General features: G+C 45.0%; 1 protein-coding gene across 1 annotated transcript; it reads left to right on the top strand.

Moving 5' to 3' along the window:
* The first annotated feature begins 15,267 nt into the window (after positions 1 to 15,267).
* LOC143961661 (E3 ubiquitin/ISG15 ligase TRIM25-like) lies at positions 15,268 to 19,205 on the top strand. Its single transcript, XM_077470981.1, has one exon. It carries the CDS (start codon positions 15,283 to 15,285, stop codon positions 16,843 to 16,845), a length of 1,563 nt encoding a protein of 520 aa, XP_077327107.1. The 5' UTR covers positions 15,268 to 15,282; the 3' UTR covers positions 16,846 to 19,205.
* Positions 19,206 to 19,494: the final 289 nt, after the last annotated feature.

The following is a 19,494-nucleotide window of genomic DNA, read 5'->3' as shown; positions in this document are numbered from 1 at the left end:
CCTTTGGGGAGGGGCAGTGTCAGGAAGGGCATGCCAACACCCAAGACGGCTGCAGAAGAAGATGACCTATTACCTCTGCCCCTGTCAGGATGCCATTGGTGTGCACGCACCATGTGACAGCTTTGTCCGCCCAAACAGGCTATTTAAACTCAGCCAGTTTCCAGGCTCAGTGCTGTCTGCTCTACAGCGTTCTCTGTGTAACCTGCAATTAGCTACCTGACTTCTGTTCCTGTTGTGACCCGGCTTGCTTCCTGACGTTCCTGTTTCCTGCCTGCATCCGACCCCGGCTTGTCCCCCACTCCGCACCTGCCTGCTCCTTCTGCTACTCCGCTGCCAGCCTGTTGACGACCCAGCCTGTAATCTGATTCTGCTTCTGCTTCAGCCCCTGTTCCTGACGTGCCCGTTGTGTATGACCCGGCCTGCCTGTACTTGCCTTCTCTTCAGCCTTGAGGGTGCCACCATCCCTTCTGCTGCATCTGCACTCCTGCCTGTGGGGATCAGTTGTCTACTTGTTCTAGCTACCTGCCTATCACTGCTCTGGGAGTTCTACAGACACCTCTACAGCCCGGCCGAGTGCTCCGATCCAGCTCCAGGTTCAGCGATCCCACCAGGCACTCGTGCGACTCTGCATCTCGGTGCTTCCTGTCAGCTCTATCAGGGGCTCCAAGTCAGAGTTGTAAGAGAGGCTGTCCTCTGCATATCAGGCTCCATCACCAGGTATGTGACAAGTTCCTTGCAAGCAGCTCCCACTGTCAAACCATCACAGAGTATTACTAGATTAATGTCTAAACCGCTGGCAAAAAAAGTGAGTACACCTCTAACTGAAAATGTCCAAATTGGGCCAAATTAGCAATTTTTCCTGAGTGTCATGTGACTCATTAGTGTTACAAGGTCTCAGGTGTGAATGGGGAGCAGGTGCTTTAATTTGGTGTTAAATTTATCCTCAAACAGAAGTGCCAACTGTGATGCTTAGCTATATACCCTGATCTGTGAGGCTGAGCTGTATACCCTGATATGTAATGCTGAGCTATATACCCTGATCTGTGATGTTGAGCTATATATCTTGATCTGTGAGGCTGAGCTACATACCCTGATCTGTGAGGCTGAGCTGTATACCCTGATCTGTAATGCTGAGCTATATACCCTGATCTGTGATGTTGACCTATAAACTCCCTGATCTGTAATTCTGAGCTATATACTCTGATCTGTGGTGTTGAACTATATACCTTGATCTGTGAGGCTGGGCTATATACCCTGATCTGTGATGTTGAGCTGTATACTCTGTCCTGTGATTTTGGGGCTGCATACTCCTGTTCTATGATTCTGGGGCTGTATACTCTGTCCTGTGATGCTGAGCTGTATACTGCTGACACTGTGGGTGGAAGCAAGTGGAATACAGGGAACAGAGTGGGTGGATTTTATAAGGGGTGGGGCTTATAAGAAGTGGGATGGGTAAAAAAGGAAGGGCAGGGTCTGGCAACCCCCATTCTGATACCCTGGTCTGTGAGACTGAGCTATTTTCCCCCGATCTGTAATGCTGAGCTGTATACCATGATGTGAGATGCTGATATGCCCTGATCTTTGAGGCTGAGCTATATACCCTGATCTGTAATGCTGGGCTATATACCCTGATCTGTGAGGCTGAACTGTATACTCTGATCTGTAATGCTGAGCTATATACCCTGGTTTGTAATGCTGAGCTGTATACCCTGATCTGGGATGTTGAGCTATATACCCTGATCTGGGATGTTGAGCTATATACCCTGGTCTTGGAGGCTGAGCTATATACCCTGTTCTGTAATGCTGAGCTGTATACCCTGATCTGTAATGCTGAGCTATATACCCTAATTTGTGAGGCTGAGCTGTATACCCTAATTTGTAATGCTGAGCTGTATACCCTGATCTGTAATGCTGAGCCATATACCCTGATCTGTGATGTTGAGCTATATACCCTGATCTGTAATGCTGAGCTATATACCCGGTTCTGTGAGGCTGAGCTATATACCTTGATCTGTAATGCTGAGCTGTATACCCTGATCTATAATGCTGAGCTATATACCCTAATTTGTGAGGCTGAACTGTATACCTTAATCTGTAATGCTGAGCTGTATACCCTGATCTGTAATGCTGAGCCATATACCCTGATCTGTGATGTTGAGCTATATACCCTGATCTGTGATGTTGAGCTATATACCCTGATCTGTAATGCTGAGCTATATACCCGGTTCTGTGAGGCTGAGCTATATACCTTGATCTGTGTTTTGGGGCTGCATACTCCTTTTCTATGATTCTGGGGCTGTATACTCTGTCCTGTGATGCTGAGCTGTATACTACTGACACTGTGGGGGGAAGCAAGTGGAATACAGGGAACAGAGTGGGTGGATTTTATAAGGGGTGGGGCTTATAAGAAGTGGGATGGGTAAAAAAGGAAGGGCGGGGTCTGGCGACCCCCATTCTGATACCCTGGTCTGTGAGACTGAGCTATATACCCTGATCTGTAATGCTGAGCTGTATACCATGATCTGAGATGCTGATCTATATACCCTGATCTTTGAGGCTGAGCTATATACCCTGATCTATAATGCTGGGCTATATACCCTGATTTGTGAGGCTGAACTGTATACTCTGATCTGTAATGCTGAGCTATATACCCTGGTCTGTAATGCTGAGTTATATACCCTGATCTGTAATGCTGAGCTGTATACCCTGATCTGTGATGTTGAGCTATATACCCTGATCTGTAATGCTGAGCTATATACCCTGATCTGTAATGCTGAGCTATATAACCTGATCTGTGATGTTGAGCTATATTTTCTGATCTGTAATGTTGAGCTGTATACCCTGATCTGTAATGCTGAGCTATATACCCTGATCTAGGATGTTGAGCTATATACCCTGATCTGGGAGGCTGAGCTATATACCCTGTTCTGTAATGCAGAGCTGTATACCCTGATCTGTAATGCTGAGCTATACACCCTAATTTGTGAGGCTGAGCTGTATACCCTAATTTGTAATGCTGAGCTGTATACCCTGATCTGTAATGCTGAGCCATATACCCTGATCTGTGATGTTGAGCTATATACCCTGATCTTTGATGTTGAGCTATATACACTGATCTGCAATGCTGAGCTATATACCCGGTTCTGTGAGGCTTAGCTATATACCTTGATCTGTAATGCTGAGCTGTATACCCTGATCTATAATGCTGCGCTATATACCCTAATTTGTGAGGCTGAGCTGTATACCCTAATCTGTAATGCTGAGCTGTATACCCTGATCTGTAATGCTGAGCCATATACCCTGATCTGTGATATTGAGCTATATACCCTGATCTGTGATGTTGAGCTATATACCCTGATCTGTAATGCTGAGCTATATACCCGGTTCTGTGAGGCTAAGCTATATACCTTGATCTGTATTTTGGGCCTGCATACTCCTTTTCTATGATTCTGGGGCTGTATACTCTGTCCTGTGATGCTGAGCTGTATACTGCTGACACTGTGGGTGGAAGCAAGTGGAATACAGGGAACAGAGTGGGTGGATTTTATAAGGGGTGGGGCTTATAAGAAGTGGGATGGGTAAAAAAGGAAGGGGGCGCGGTCTGGCAACCCCCATTCTGATACCCTGGTCTGTGAGACTGAGCTATGTACCCCGATCTGTAATGCTGAGCTGTATACCATGATCTGAGATGCTGATATACCCTGATCTTTGAGGCTGAGCTATATACCCTGATCTGTAATGCTGGGCTATATACCCTGATCTGTGAAGCTGAACTGTATACTCTGATCTGTAATGCTGAGCTATATACCCTGGTCTGTAATGCTGAGCTGTATACCCTGATCTGGGATGTTGAGCTATATACCCTGATCTGGATGTTGAGCTATATACCCTGGTCTGGAAGGCTGAGCTATATACCCTGTTCTGTAATGCTGAGCTGTATACCCTGATCTGTAATGTTGAGCTATATACCCTAATTTGTGAGGCTGAGCTGTATACCCTAATTTGTAATGCTGAGCTGTATACCCTGATCTGTAATGCTGAGCCATATACCCTGATCTGTGATGTTGGTCTCCGGAAGCTCAGAAAGCTTTTGACACCCTAAAAAGACTTTTCACATCTGCATCTGTCCTGAAACACCCTGATCCAGCCCTGCCCTATGTCTTGGAAGTAGATGCCTCAGAAACAGCGGTCAGAGCAATATTATCTCAGAGGCAGGGAGCTAAGGCTCTACTGCATCCAGTTGCTTTTTTTTCCCGCAAGCTGTCAAATGCTGAAAGGAACTACGACGTCGGGGACCGTGAACTTTTGGCCATCAAAGCCGCTCTGGAGGAATGGAGGTACCTGCTAGAAGGGGCTGCACACCCAATCTTGATCTATACAGATCATAAGAACCTCGAGTATTTAAGAACAGCAAAAAGATTGAAACCCCGACAAGCCAGGTGGGCACTATTCTTTTCTAGATTCACTTTCCACTTAACATTCAGGCCCGGATCGAAGAATACAAAACCCGATGCGCTATCACGCATGTTCAGCAAACCTGAAGAAATCTCATCTCCCGATACCATTCTATCCCCTGGGAACTTCATGTTGCTTCAAGGAGAGTTAATAAAACAAATTAAACTCTAGTAAGGAACCCTTCACCAGCTGGGGTCTCTCTACTGGCAAAGGATGGGCTACTTTGGCACGAAGACAAGGTCTTTGTGCCGGAAGACCTCTGAATGGCCATTCTGGGGCGATGCCATGATCATGTGCTGGCAGGTCACTTTGGCATTGGCAAGACAACTGAATTAGTACAATGGACATTTTGCTGGCCGGGGGTGGAGAAAGATTGTAGGAAATATGTAGAATCTTGTACCACTTGCATCCGCGATAAAACCAGCAGATCCAGAGCCTGGGGTCTTCTAAAACCCTTACCAGTTCCCAGTAGACCTTGGAAGAGGATCTCAATAGATTTTATTGTAGAACTCCCCCCATCTGAGGGCCACAACACCATTTTTGTAGTTGTCGATAGGCTGTCTAAGATGGCACACTTCCTGCCCATGAAGGGCACACCATCTGCTCGAGAAACAGCTCAAACCTTTGTCAAGGAGATCGTAAGGCTTCACGGGATTCCGGCCAATATTGTGTCCGACCGTGGGGTGCAGTTTACATCCAGATTCTGGAGAGCCTTATGTGATTTGCTCGGGATTGAACTTTCATTTTCTTCTGCATATCACCCACAAACCAATGGGCAAACAGAGAGGACTAATCAGACCCTCGAACAGTACCTGCGATGTTTCTCCTCATTTTCTCAAGACGATTGGGCTTCTCTGCTTCCCCTGGCCGAGTTTTCTTATAACAATTCAGTACACTCTGCTACAAAGCAATCTCCATTTTTTGCAAACTACGGTTTCCACCCTTCTTTTTTGTCTAATACAATTCCAGATTCCCCTGTACCAGCTGTTTCCGAAACTATAAATTTCTTCAACGCCAATAACAAACTGCTACAGGAAACAATGGCCAAGACACAGGCATACAATAAGGAAGTTTTTGACAGGAAAAGAAGAGGAGAATTCATCTTGAACCCTGGTGACCAAGTGTGGCTAGCAACTACTAATTTGAAACTGGCCTGTCCCTCGAAGAAACTGGGCCCTAAATTTATAGGACCCTTTCCGGTGAAGAGATGGATCAATGAGGTTGCGTATGAATTAGAGTTGCCTGAGTCATTTAGAATCCACCCTGTGTTCCACATAACTTTGTTGAAACCTGCCATTCCTGACCCCTTTCCAGGACGAAGTTCCGGTCCGCCTGAACCTGTAATTATTGACGGGGAGGAAGAGTTTGAGGTAGAAACAATCTTAGACTGCAGGAAGAGAAGAAATCAGATCCAGTTCCTGATAAAACGGAAAGGGTATGGGCCAGAGGACAACTCCTGGGAACCCAAAGGTAATATCCATGCCCAAGATTTGGTTCAGGCTTTCAAGAACTCCCATCCTGACAAGTGGGCCAAGTTGGGCATCCGGTGGCTGCCCTTTGGGGAGGGGCAGTGTCAGGAAGGGCATGCCAACACCCAAGACGGCTGCAGAAGAAGATGACCTATTACCTCTGCCCCTGTCAGGATGCCATTGGTGTGCACGCACCATGTGACAGCTTTGTCCGCCCAAACAGGCTATTTAAACTCAGCCAGTTTCCAGGCTCAGTGCTGTCTGCTCTACAGCGTTCTCTGTGTAACCTGCAATTAGCTACCTGACTTCTGTTCCTGTTGTGACCCGGCTTGCTTCCTGACGTTCCTGTTTCCTGCCTGCATCCGACCCCGGCTTGTCCCCCACTCCGCACCTGCCTGCTCCTTCTGCTACTCCGCTGCCAGCCTGTTGACGACCCAGCCTGTAATCTGATTCTGCTTCTGCTTCAGCCCCTGTTCCTGACGTGCCCGTTGTGTATGACCCGGCCTGCCTGTACTTGCCTTCTCTTCAGCCTTGAGGGTGCCACCATCCCTTCTGCTGCATCTGCACTCCTGCCTGTGGGGATCAGTTGTCTACTTGTTCTAGCTACCTGCCTATCACTGCTCTGGGAGTTCTACAGACACCTCTACAGCCCGGCCGAGTGCTCCGATCCAGCTCCAGGTTCAGCGATCCCACCAGGCACTCGTGCGACTCTGCATCTCGGTGCTTCCTGTCAGCTCTATCAGGGGCTCCAAGTCAGAGTTGTAAGAGAGGCTGTCCTCTGCATATCAGGCTCCATCACCAGGTATGTGACAAGTTCCTTGCAAGCAGCTCCCACTGTCAAACCATCACAGAGTATTACTAGATTAATGTCTAAACCGCTGGCAAAAAAAGTGAGTACACCTCTAACTGAAAATGTCCAAATTGGGCCAAATTAGCAATTTTTCCTGAGTGTCATGTGACTCATTAGTGTTACAAGGTCTCAGGTGTGAATGGGGAGCAGGTGCTTTAATTTGGTGTTAAATTTATCCTCAAACAGAAGTGCCAACTGTGATGCTTAGCTATATACCCTGATCTGTGAGGCTGAGCTGTATACCCTGATATGTAATGCTGAGCTATATACCCTGATCTGTGATGTTGAGCTATATATCTTGATCTGTGAGGCTGAGCTACATACCCTGATCTGTGAGGCTGAGCTGTATACCCTGATCTGTAATGCTGAGCTATATACCCTGATCTGTGATGTTGACCTATAAACTCCCTGATCTGTAATTCTGAGCTATATACTCTGATCTGTGGTGTTGAACTATATACCTTGATCTGTGAGGCTGGGCTATATACCCTGATCTGTGATGTTGAGCTGTATACTCTGTCCTGTGATTTTGGGGCTGCATACTCCTGTTCTATGATTCTGGGGCTGTATACTCTGTCCTGTGATGCTGAGCTGTATACTGCTGACACTGTGGGTGGAAGCAAGTGGAATACAGGGAACAGAGTGGGTGGATTTTATAAGGGGTGGGGCTTATAAGAAGTGGGATGGGTAAAAAAGGAAGGGCAGGGTCTGGCAACCCCCATTCTGATACCCTGGTCTGTGAGACTGAGCTATTTTCCCCCGATCTGTAATGCTGAGCTGTATACCATGATGTGAGATGCTGATATGCCCTGATCTTTGAGGCTGAGCTATATACCCTGATCTGTAATGCTGGGCTATATACCCTGATCTGTGAGGCTGAACTGTATACTCTGATCTGTAATGCTGAGCTATATACCCTGGTTTGTAATGCTGAGCTGTATACCCTGATCTGGGATGTTGAGCTATATACCCTGATCTGGGATGTTGAGCTATATACCCTGGTCTTGGAGGCTGAGCTATATACCCTGTTCTGTAATGCTGAGCTGTATACCCTGATCTGTAATGCTGAGCTATATACCCTAATTTGTGAGGCTGAGCTGTATACCCTAATTTGTAATGCTGAGCTGTATACCCTGATCTGTAATGCTGAGCCATATACCCTGATCTGTGATGTTGAGCTATATACCCTGATCTGTAATGCTGAGCTATATACCCGGTTCTGTGAGGCTGAGCTATATACCTTGATCTGTAATGCTGAGCTGTATACCCTGATCTATAATGCTGAGCTATATACCCTAATTTGTGAGGCTGAACTGTATACCTTAATCTGTAATGCTGAGCTGTATACCCTGATCTGTAATGCTGAGCCATATACCCTGATCTGTGATGTTGAGCTATATACCCTGATCTGTGATGTTGAGCTATATACCCTGATCTGTAATGCTGAGCTATATACCCGGTTCTGTGAGGCTGAGCTATATACCTTGATCTGTGTTTTGGGGCTGCATACTCCTTTTCTATGATTCTGGGGCTGTATACTCTGTCCTGTGATGCTGAGCTGTATACTACTGACACTGTGGGGGGAAGCAAGTGGAATACAGGGAACAGAGTGGGTGGATTTTATAAGGGGTGGGGCTTATAAGAAGTGGGATGGGTAAAAAAGGAAGGGCGGGGTCTGGCGACCCCCATTCTGATACCCTGGTCTGTGAGACTGAGCTATATACCCTGATCTGTAATGCTGAGCTGTATACCATGATCTGAGATGCTGATCTATATACCCTGATCTTTGAGGCTGAGCTATATACCCTGATCTATAATGCTGGGCTATATACCCTGATTTGTGAGGCTGAACTGTATACTCTGATCTGTAATGCTGAGCTATATACCCTGGTCTGTAATGCTGAGTTATATACCCTGATCTGTAATGCTGAGCTGTATACCCTGATCTGTGATGTTGAGCTATATACCCTGATCTGTAATGCTGAGCTATATACCCTGATCTGTAATGCTGAGCTATATAACCTGATCTGTGATGTTGAGCTATATTTTCTGATCTGTAATGTTGAGCTGTATACCCTGATCTGTAATGCTGAGCTATATACCCTGATCTAGGATGTTGAGCTATATACCCTGATCTGGGAGGCTGAGCTATATACCCTGTTCTGTAATGCAGAGCTGTATACCCTGATCTGTAATGCTGAGCTATACACCCTAATTTGTGAGGCTGAGCTGTATACCCTAATTTGTAATGCTGAGCTGTATACCCTGATCTGTAATGCTGAGCCATATACCCTGATCTGTGATGTTGAGCTATATACCCTGATCTTTGATGTTGAGCTATATACACTGATCTGCAATGCTGAGCTATATACCCGGTTCTGTGAGGCTTAGCTATATACCTTGATCTGTAATGCTGAGCTGTATACCCTGATCTATAATGCTGCGCTATATACCCTAATTTGTGAGGCTGAGCTGTATACCCTAATCTGTAATGCTGAGCTGTATACCCTGATCTGTAATGCTGAGCCATATACCCTGATCTGTGATATTGAGCTATATACCCTGATCTGTGATGTTGAGCTATATACCCTGATCTGTAATGCTGAGCTATATACCCGGTTCTGTGAGGCTAAGCTATATACCTTGATCTGTATTTTGGGCCTGCATACTCCTTTTCTATGATTCTGGGGCTGTATACTCTGTCCTGTGATGCTGAGCTGTATACTCCTGACACTGTGGGTGGAAGCAAGTGGAATACAGGGAACAGAGTGGGTGGATTTTATAAGGGGTGGGGCTTATAAGAAGTGGGATGGGTAAAAAAGGAAAGGCGAGGTCTGGCGACCCCCATTCTGATACTCTGGTCTGTGAGACTGTGCTATATACCCCGATCTGTAATGCTGAGCTGTATACCATGATCTGAGATGCTGAGCTATATACCCTGATCTTTGAGGCTGAGTTATATACCCTGATCTATAATGCTGGGCTATATACCCAGATCTGTGAGGCTGAACTGTATACTCTGATCTGTAATGCTGAGCTATATACCCTGGTCTGTAATGCTGAGTTATATACCCTGATCTGTAATGCCGAGCTGTATACCCTGATCTGTGATGTTGAGCTATATACCCTGATCTGTAATACTGAGCTATATACCCTGATCTGTAATGCTGAGCTATATAGCCTGATCTGTGATGTTGAGCTATATTTTCTGATCTGTAATGCTGAGCTGTATACCCTGATCTGTAATGCTGAGCTATATACCCTGATCTGGGAGGCTGAGCTATATACCCTGTTCTGTAATGCTGAGCTGTATACCCTGATCTGTAATGCTGAGCTATATACCCTAATTTGTGAGGCTGAGCTGTATACCCTAATCTGTAATGCTGAGCTGCATACCCTGATCTGGGATGTTAAGCTATATACCCTGAACTTTCAGGCTGAGCTGTATACCCTGATCTGTGATGCTGAGCTATACCCTGATCTGTGAGGCTGAGCTGTATACCCTAATCTGTGAGGCTGAGCCATATACAGTGATCTGTGATGTTGAGCTATATACCCTGATCTGTAATGCTGAGCTATATACGCTGATCTGTGAGGCTGAGCTGTATACCCTAATCTGTAATTCTGAGCTGTATACCGTGATCTGTAATGCTGAGCCATATACCCTGATCTGTGATGTTGAGCTATATACCCTGATCTGTGAGGCTGAGCTATATACCCTGATCTGTGATGTTGAGCTATATACCCTGGTCTGAAATGCTGAGCTATATACCCTGATCTGTGATGTTGAGCTATATACCCTAGTCTGAAATGCTGAGCTATATACTCTGATCTGTGAGGCTGAGCTATATACCCTGATCTGTAATGCTGAGCTGTATACCCTGATCTGTGAGGCTGAGCTGTATACCCTGATCTGTAATGCTAAGCTATATACCCTGATCTGTGATTCTGAGCTATATACCCTGATCTGTAATGCTGAGCTATATACCCTGATCTGTGGAAGTCATGTTCAAGCCTTGCCTGCAGTTCGCATTCCCAGGATATACAATTGTCTGGCAGACTTCTTCAGTTGTCAGAGCCTAGATGCATGGGAATAGACAGTCTTTCACCACTGGAGGACATCTTTCACCACTGGAGGACACCAGATATCTGTTGCCATTCAAATTAAGCATAAAAGTGGACAGGTTTGTGGGCAGGACCAGGAATCCAAAGACCTTTACAGTGGTTCCAGGTAATATACACTCTCCCTTTGCTATGGATTCTCCAATGCTTTTCTGAGCTGTATACCCTGATCTGTAATCCTGAGCTATATACTTTGATCTGTGATGTTGAGCTATATACTCTGATCTGTGATGCTGAGCTATATACCCTGATCTGTACTGTTGAGCTGTATACCCTGTTCTGTAATGTTGAGCTATACACCCTGATCTGTGAGCCTGAGCTAAATACCCTGTTCTGTAATGCTGAGCGGTATACCCTGATCTGTAATGCTGAGCTATATACCCTGATCTGTAATGCTGAGCTATATACCCTGATCTGTGATGTTGAGCTATATATCTTTATCTGTGAGGCTGAGCTATATATGCTGATCTATGAGGCTGATCTATATACCCTGATCTGTGAGGCTGATCTATATACCCTGATCTGTAATGCTGAGCTATATACCCTGATCTGTGATGCTGAGCTATATTCCCTGATCTGTGATGTTGAGCTATAAACACCCTGATCTGTAATGCTGAGCTATATACCCTGATCTGTGGCGTTGAGCTATATACCTTGATCTGTAAGGCTGAGCTAAGTACCCTGATCTGTGATGTTGAGATATATACCCTGTTCTGTAATGCTGAGATATATATGCTGATCTATGAGGCTGATCTATATACCCTGATCTGTGAGGCTCATCTATATACCCTGATCTGTAATGCTGAGCTATATATTCTGGTCTGTGATGCTGAGCTATATTCCCTGATCTGTAATGTTGAGCTATAAACTCCCTGATCTGTAATGCTGAGCTATATAACCTCATCTGTGGTGTTGATCTATATACCTTGATCTGTAAGGCTGAGCTATATACCCTGATCTGTGATGTTGAGATATATACCGTGGTCTGTGAGGCTGCGATATATACCCTGATCTGTAATACTGAGCTGTATACTCTGATCTGTGATGTTGAGCTATAAACCCTGATCTGTAATGCTGAGCTGTATACCCTGACCCGTGATGTTGCGCTATATACCCTGATCTGTAATGCTGAGCTGTATACCCTGATCTGTAATGCTGAGCTATATACCCTGATCTGTGATGTTGATCTATATTTCCTGATCTGTAATGCTGAGCTGTATACCCTGATCTATAATGCTGAGCTATAGACCCTGATCTGTGATGTTAAGCTATATACCCTGATCTGTGATGCTGAGCTATATACCCTGATCTGTAATGCTGAGCTATATACCCTGATCTGTGAGACTAAGCTATATACCCTGATCTGTTAGGCTGAGCTTTATTCTCTGTCCTGTGATGATGAGCTGTATACTCTGTCCTGTGATTTTGGGGCTGTATACTCCTGTTCTGTGGTTCTGGGGCTGTATAGTCTGTCCTGTGATGCTGAGCTGTATAGTCCTGACACTATGGGTGGAAGCAAGTGGAATACAGGGAACAGAGTGGGAGGATTCCATAAGGGGTGGGGCTTATAAGAAGTGGGCTTGGTCAAAAAGGAAGGGCAGGGTCTGGTGCCCCCTCGTCCTAAAACTTCACCAGTCGCCACTGGTCACAGGCGTGACCTACATAAACCATCAGGTCTGAAAAAGAAGTCACATTGCGGTTTGAGACAAGGATCCAATCATGGCTTGGGTTAAAAGTTCCAGTCTTGTCTGCAGTTCACATTCCTAGGATATACAATTGTCTGGCAGACTTCCTCAGTTATCAGAGCCTAGATGCATGGAAATAGACAGTTCACCCTGAGCTGTTCCAGGTCATCTGTCACCACTGGAGGACACCGATGCAGATCTGTCGCCATTCAAATTAAGCATAAAAATTGACAGGTTTGTGGCCAGGACCAGGGATTTCCAAGGACCTTTGCAGTGGACACACTGGTGACCCCATGTGATTGGTTCCAGGTAATATACACCCTCCCTTTACTATTGATTCTCCAATGCTCTGCAGGATCAAGATAGAAGGCATTCCAGTGATCTTGGTAGCACCAAATTGGTCCAGATCAACTTGGTACTTGGAGATACTCCAACTCCTAGGAGACACTCTGTGGGCATTTCCAGACCAATCAGACCTGCTGTCTCAAGGATTGGTCTATCATCCTGCTTCATGTTCATTGGCTTTAATGGCCTGACTTGTAAAACCCAAGTTATGAAAGATCGGGTCTTTCTGACTCAATTATTCCTGTGCTGCATAAGGCTAGGAAATCAGCCTCTTGCAAGGTTTACCACCATGGAAGGCTTCACATACGTATGAGGCACAGAACTTTTATCCTAGATGATACTCCACAGGACATATTCTGTTCTTTCTACAGTCAGAACTGGAGCAGTAATTAGGTTTGAGTACTTCTTAAGGGTCAAGTTTCGGCATTAACCATTCTCTTTCAGAGACTGCTGGCCAAATATTTCCTGGTAAAGGCCTTTCTTCAAGGGGTTGCTCACATTGCTCCCTTTCATTCACCTGTCTCATTGTGGGACATGTCAGCTCTACAGAAACATCTTTTTTCTACCCATTTCCATTATAACCTTGGCAGACCTTACTCATAAGGTGGATTTTCCCATAGTATTATGTAAATGAGATAGGTTTCAGAACTGAAAGCGCTATCTGGCTTCTTCATAAAGACATGGTGATTTTGAGGCCCTGGGCCTCCTATCTCCCTAAGGCAGTAGAGGAGCGTTCAGCCCTGTTCAGCCATAATTTATCCTCTGCTACCTGGGAAAACGAAAGAGCTGGAACTCGATCCCATATGCAAGGGGCCTTGGTGTGTTCTTCTTCACCTATCTTTCTTTTGTTCTTACTTTCAGGCCCCATGCACACTAGAACACCATGCACACTAAAAATCACTGCTTCTACAGGAGTTTTGTGTTCTGTCTGTAGAATCAGCTCAATGTTATCCTATGTGTCCATGCACATTAGGATAATTACAGGCATACTTTGAGCTCCATGTTTAGAGACAGGAAAAAAAAACCTTCTGGTTTGCGTTTCTGATTGGAGCTTTCTGGCAGAAAAACGTAAAACTCTCCTAAACTCATGTAAACTCTGTACAAAAGTAGAAGTATAGTTTAATGCCGCGTACGACCGGACTTTTCGAGGGACTAGGTCCAACAGACGTTCGATGGAGTTCTGACAGAGTTCTGACGGACTTTCCGAATGAACGGACTTGGCCACACACAATCACACCAAAGTCCGACGGATTCGAACGTGATAACGTACGACCGGACTAGAATAAGGAAGTTCATAGCCAGTAGCCAATAGCTGCCCTCGCGTCGGTTTTTGTCCATCGGACTAGCATACACACGAGCGGATTTATCGGTAGGAACTGGGTCCGGCAGATTTCCGGTGGAAAAATTTGAAACATGTTCCATTTCTAAAGTCTGTCAGACTTTTGCAAATCAAAAGTCCGCTGCAGCCCACACACGATCGAATGGTCTGCCGGAATAGTTCAGTCGGACCTTTGATGTTGAAAAGTCCGGTCGTGTGTACGCGGCATTAGAGCTAGTCTGTTGGAAAGACTCAGTTTGAGGCGCCACATCCCTTGTTGGAAGAATAATATAGAAGGGGAGAAGTTGGGACTTTTAAAGCGCACACATATACAAAATTTTGAAAAATAGAAAATATTTATTGAATTAAAAATACATAGGTGAAAAAAGTGTAAAACCACAGTACATCAGTAACAAAAAAATCAACAGAAGTAAATTGTTTCTCTACATGTTTCGCCATTCACGGTTTCTTCAGGAGATTCTGTTACAATAAACTCTGTGTGTATAGACTGATCACTTCAAAATTTCAAAAATACAGTCATCAATAGTGGAGGAAGGGCAAGCAGGGCCATTTGGGAGCATAGAGAAGGGTAATAGACTGGGAAGAACAGAAAGTCCAGATCAATAAATTTTGAGCCAGTCAAGATCTTGATAGCAAAAGCAGGTTATATTTCCTCCATTTGCAAGCAAGGGAAAAAAAAAATAAACTTTTTGAGTCAAAAAGATTCTCAAAGTATTCCAAAATTCCCTGGTAATTTATGAATCCCTAGTCAGCATGCCTCCTTCCATGGACCGAACCTGAGTGTTTTTTTTCTGCTAAGGGAGCTGGCGTTTTTTTTAAGGCGAGTGTGCATGGAGCCTCAAAGTTGGAAAATTTGGTTATCTTTACGTTACTGTGAAATAAACTCCCCTGTCAGCACTCTCTGTGTCTAATATTATATTTCTGCCCAGATTCACCCTGTGTAGGAGGATGTGATTCCTCCCGACTACATTCTTCCCCGTTGTCAGATACTTTCATTTCTCTCTTCTGCTGTCAGCGATGGCGTCTGTTGATCTGAGAGCTGAGTTGGAGTGTTCCATCTGTCTGAACATTTATAGAGATCCTGTAAACCTGAAATGTGGACACAACTTCTGTCGGATCTGTATTGATCGTGTGCTGGATACACAGGAGGGGTCTGGAGGATATTCCTGTCCTGAATGCCGAGAGAAGTTTCAGGATCGGCCTGCACTACAGAGGAACATAACACTGCGTAACATAGTAGAGAATTTCCTGTCTGCTCAGCCAGATGTAGAGGAGTCCGGGGTCTTCTGTACTCACTGTGTGGACTCTCCTGTACCTGCTGTTAGATCCTGTCTGCTCTGTGAGGTTTCTCTGTGTGATAAACACTTGAGAGTCCACAAAAAGTCCCCAGAACACATCTTATGTGACCCCACCTTGTCCATGGAGAGCAGGAAATGCCCCGTCCATAAGAAGATCCTGGAGTATTACTGCACTGAGGATGAGACCTGTGCCTGTATGTCTTGTGTGATTGGAGAACATAAAGGTCATGAGATGGAGTCACTGGATGAGGCTTCTGAGAAGAAGAAGAAGACACTGAGGAATGTTCTGCAGAAACTTCTGACAAAGAGCAAGGAGACGGAGGAAATATGGAGTCTGCAGGAACACAGGAGGAAAGTAGAAGAAAAAGCAGCTGGTGACACCGAGAGAGTCACTGTCCTGTTTAGAGATCTCAGGAGACGTCTGGAAGACCTGGAGAAGAGAGTCCTGAGGGAAATCTCCGGGAGGGCAGAGCGGATCTCCATCTCCATCCGGGATCTGGAAATAAAGAAGGAGGAGCTGTCCAGGAAGTTGCGTCACATTGAGGAGCTGTGTAACGTGACGGATCCACTGACTGTCTTACAGGAATCAGACACAGGTGACTTGTGTGATACTGAGGATGGAGATAATGAGGACAGAGAGAGACATGAGGAGCTCCTCCATGATGGAGGGGGTCTGGATGTGGATGGGATATCACACACATTACACACATTATCTGATATAATAACAGAGGTAAATGTAGACTTCTATATACAGGGAGCTGCAGACATATTACTGGATGTAAATACAGCTCATAATAATCTCCATATATCAGATGACAGGAAAACTGTATCCTGGTCAGATAGAAAACAGAATTATCCAGAAACACCAGAGAGATTTCAGCGTTATTCTCAGGTGTTGAGCAGTCAGAGTTTCTCCTCAGGGAGACATTACTGGGAAGTGGATGTCGGGGGATCAGATGGATGGATAGTCGGGATGTGTTACCCCAGTATAGACAGGAGAGGAGGGCAGTCAGGGATTGGAAATAATAACAGGTCTTGGTGTTTGTACAGGGATGGTGATCAGTATGGGGTGATACATGACAGTAAATGGATCCCCTTACCCACCAAAATCCCCAGTAACAGAGTCAGGATAGATCTGGATTATGAGGTCGGACGGATCTCCATTTATGATCTGTGTGACCCGATCCGACATCTCCACACCTTCACCACCACCTTCACTGAGCCCCTCCATGCTGGGATATATGTAGCAAGAGGACGTATAAAGATGTGTGGGGGGAAATAGGGAGATGTGAAAACTCTACCCGGAGACTGGTGACATCACACGAAGAGGGGGTGGGATTGGTGGAATATTTGATTAATAGGATAAGGCAGTGGGTGTGACTTCAGTCGGTGGCCTGCAGTTTTTTTTTTCTAATATAAATAAATGTAAGTGAGATTTCTCCCTCTGTCATTGACTGATCACCATAATTGGGTGGAATATCTATCCAATTACTGGAGTAACAGAGAGTAAGGGGTGTGGACTATCTATCTATTTACAGCACCTCCCCGTGCAGCACTGTGCAGCACAACATGCATCTCTGATAACGGCACTGAGATGTATGTTGTTATGCAGCATGTTCTCCGGTCTCAACCTCCTCATCTTCCCCACCAGATAGCACAATAGTCTAAAGCAGGGGTATTGAATTTATGGAGGTCCAGTCAGTAAAATTGTCTTGGAGCAGAAGTTTGATTCTCATATGTGTACTATGGCTTAGATCCACCATCCTCCCTTTTATGTCAGTGTTCCTGGATACCCCATTCGCATCATAGTCCTCACATACGTCATAGTCCTCTCATACATCACAGTCCTCTCATACGTCATAGTCCTCTCATACATCCCAGTCCTCTCATACGTCACAGTCCTCTCATACATCACAGTCCTCTCATACGTCATAGTCCTCTCATACATCACAGTCCTCTCATACGTCACAGTCCTCTCATACATCATAGTCCTCTCATACGTCACAGTCCTCTCATACCTCACAGTTCTCTCATACATCATAGTCCTCTCATACGTCACAGTCCTCTCATACCTCACAGTTCTCTCATACATCGCAGTCCTCTCATACATCATAGTCCTCTCACACCTTACAGTCCTCTCATACATCATATTCCTCTCATACATCACAGTCCTCTCATACGTCATAGTCCTCTCATACATCACAGTCCTCTCATACATCACAGTCCTCTCATACGTCATAGTCCTCTCATACGTCACAGTCCTCTCATACATCATAGCCCTCTCATACGTCATAGTCCTCTCATACGTCACAGTCCTCTCATACATCATAGTCTTCTCATACGTCATAGTCCTCTCATACGTCATAGTCCTCTCATACCTCACAGTCCTCTCATAACTCACAGTCCTCTCATACATCATAGTCCTCTCATACGTCATAGTCCTCTCATACGTCATAGTCCTCTCACACCTTACAGTCCTCTCATACATCATAGTCCTCTCATACGTCACAGTCCTTTCATACATCATAGTCCTTTCATACCTTACATTCCTCTCATGCATCTTAGTCCTCTCATACCTCACAGTACTCTCATACGTCATAGTCCTCTCATACATCAAAGTCCACTTCTCCAGTCTCATCCTCCTGATATTCCCCACCAGATAGCACAATATTCTAAAGCGGGAATAGAAATAATATCCATAGAGGTCCGGTAAAATTTTCTTGGAGCACAGGTTCAAATCTCAAGTTTGTGGCTATTCCTCAGATCCACCACATCACAGCCCCCCCCCCCCCCTTTTACTTCATAGCCCCCCTTTGCATCAGTGTCCTCAGTCCCCCCAATCACATTAAAGTCTCTCCTTTACATCCGTATCCTCAGTCCCCCAATCACAGCCCCTCCTTTACATCAGTGTCCTCAGTCCCCCCATCACATTACAGTCCCTCCTTTACATCACAGTCCCTCCTTTACATCAGTGTCCTCAGTCCCCTACCACATTACAGTCCCTCCTTTACATCACAGTCCCTCCTTTACATCAGTGTCCTCAGTCCCCTACCACATTACAGTCCCTCCTTTACATCACAGTCCCTCCTTTACATTAGTGTCCTCAGTCCCCCATCACATAAAAGTCCCTCCTATACATCAGTGTCCTCATTACCCCCATCAAATTACAGTCCCTCCTTTACATCATAGTCCCATCTTTACATCAGTGTCCTTAGTTCCCCATTACAACACAGTCCCTCCTTTACATCAGTGTCCACAGTCCCCTCATCACATCACAGTCCCTCCTTTATATCACAGTCCCCGCTTTTACTTCACAGTCCCCGCATTTACATCACAGTCCCCGCCTTTACACCATGGTCCCCTCTTTATATCCTTATGCCCTTTACCAGCTACACCTGTGTATTTATCATGTTTTCATACACATTTTATATTAACTTAGCAGGTGTCTTTGATGTGTGCCCTTATATGTATATGCACATGTTGGGTTTTTTGGGTGATAAGAGGCCAGATAGATACACACTGGCTTTTCTTTTCTCAGTTTTTTTTGTTTTTGGATTTTGTTCCTTGTTTTTTATTCTATACATTGTTTATTTGATGAATTGTAAACTTTTTGTTTTTATTTTACCATTTTCTTGAAGTCTGTCAGTGTTTCTGTATATATATATATATATATATATATATATATATATATTTTTTTTTTAAACATTGAAATGTTTTTAAGTATGTCAGTAGAAATGTTTTTGCACATAGCACTTCCTGAGACAGGTGTTTTTTGGGAGTAGCCTGATTGGGGCAAACTCCTTAAATATCTGGCCTGGCAGGTGCTATCTTTGTTGCGAACTAGCAAGCTATCGCTTGTGAAACGCGTCAACTGCTTTTCCTGTCTGTCTGACAAATTTGTGACAATAAAGGCAACATCAAGCAAACTTTG

Source organism: Lithobates pipiens, unplaced genomic scaffold (assembly GCF_037356315.1).
Source record: "Lithobates pipiens isolate NorthernLeopardFrog02 unplaced genomic scaffold, aLitPip1_a1.2 Scaffold_8, whole genome shotgun sequence".
Taxonomy (NCBI): Eukaryota; Metazoa; Chordata; class Amphibia; order Anura; family Ranidae; genus Lithobates; species Lithobates pipiens.
This window is presented reverse-complemented; position numbering and strand designations above follow the sequence as displayed.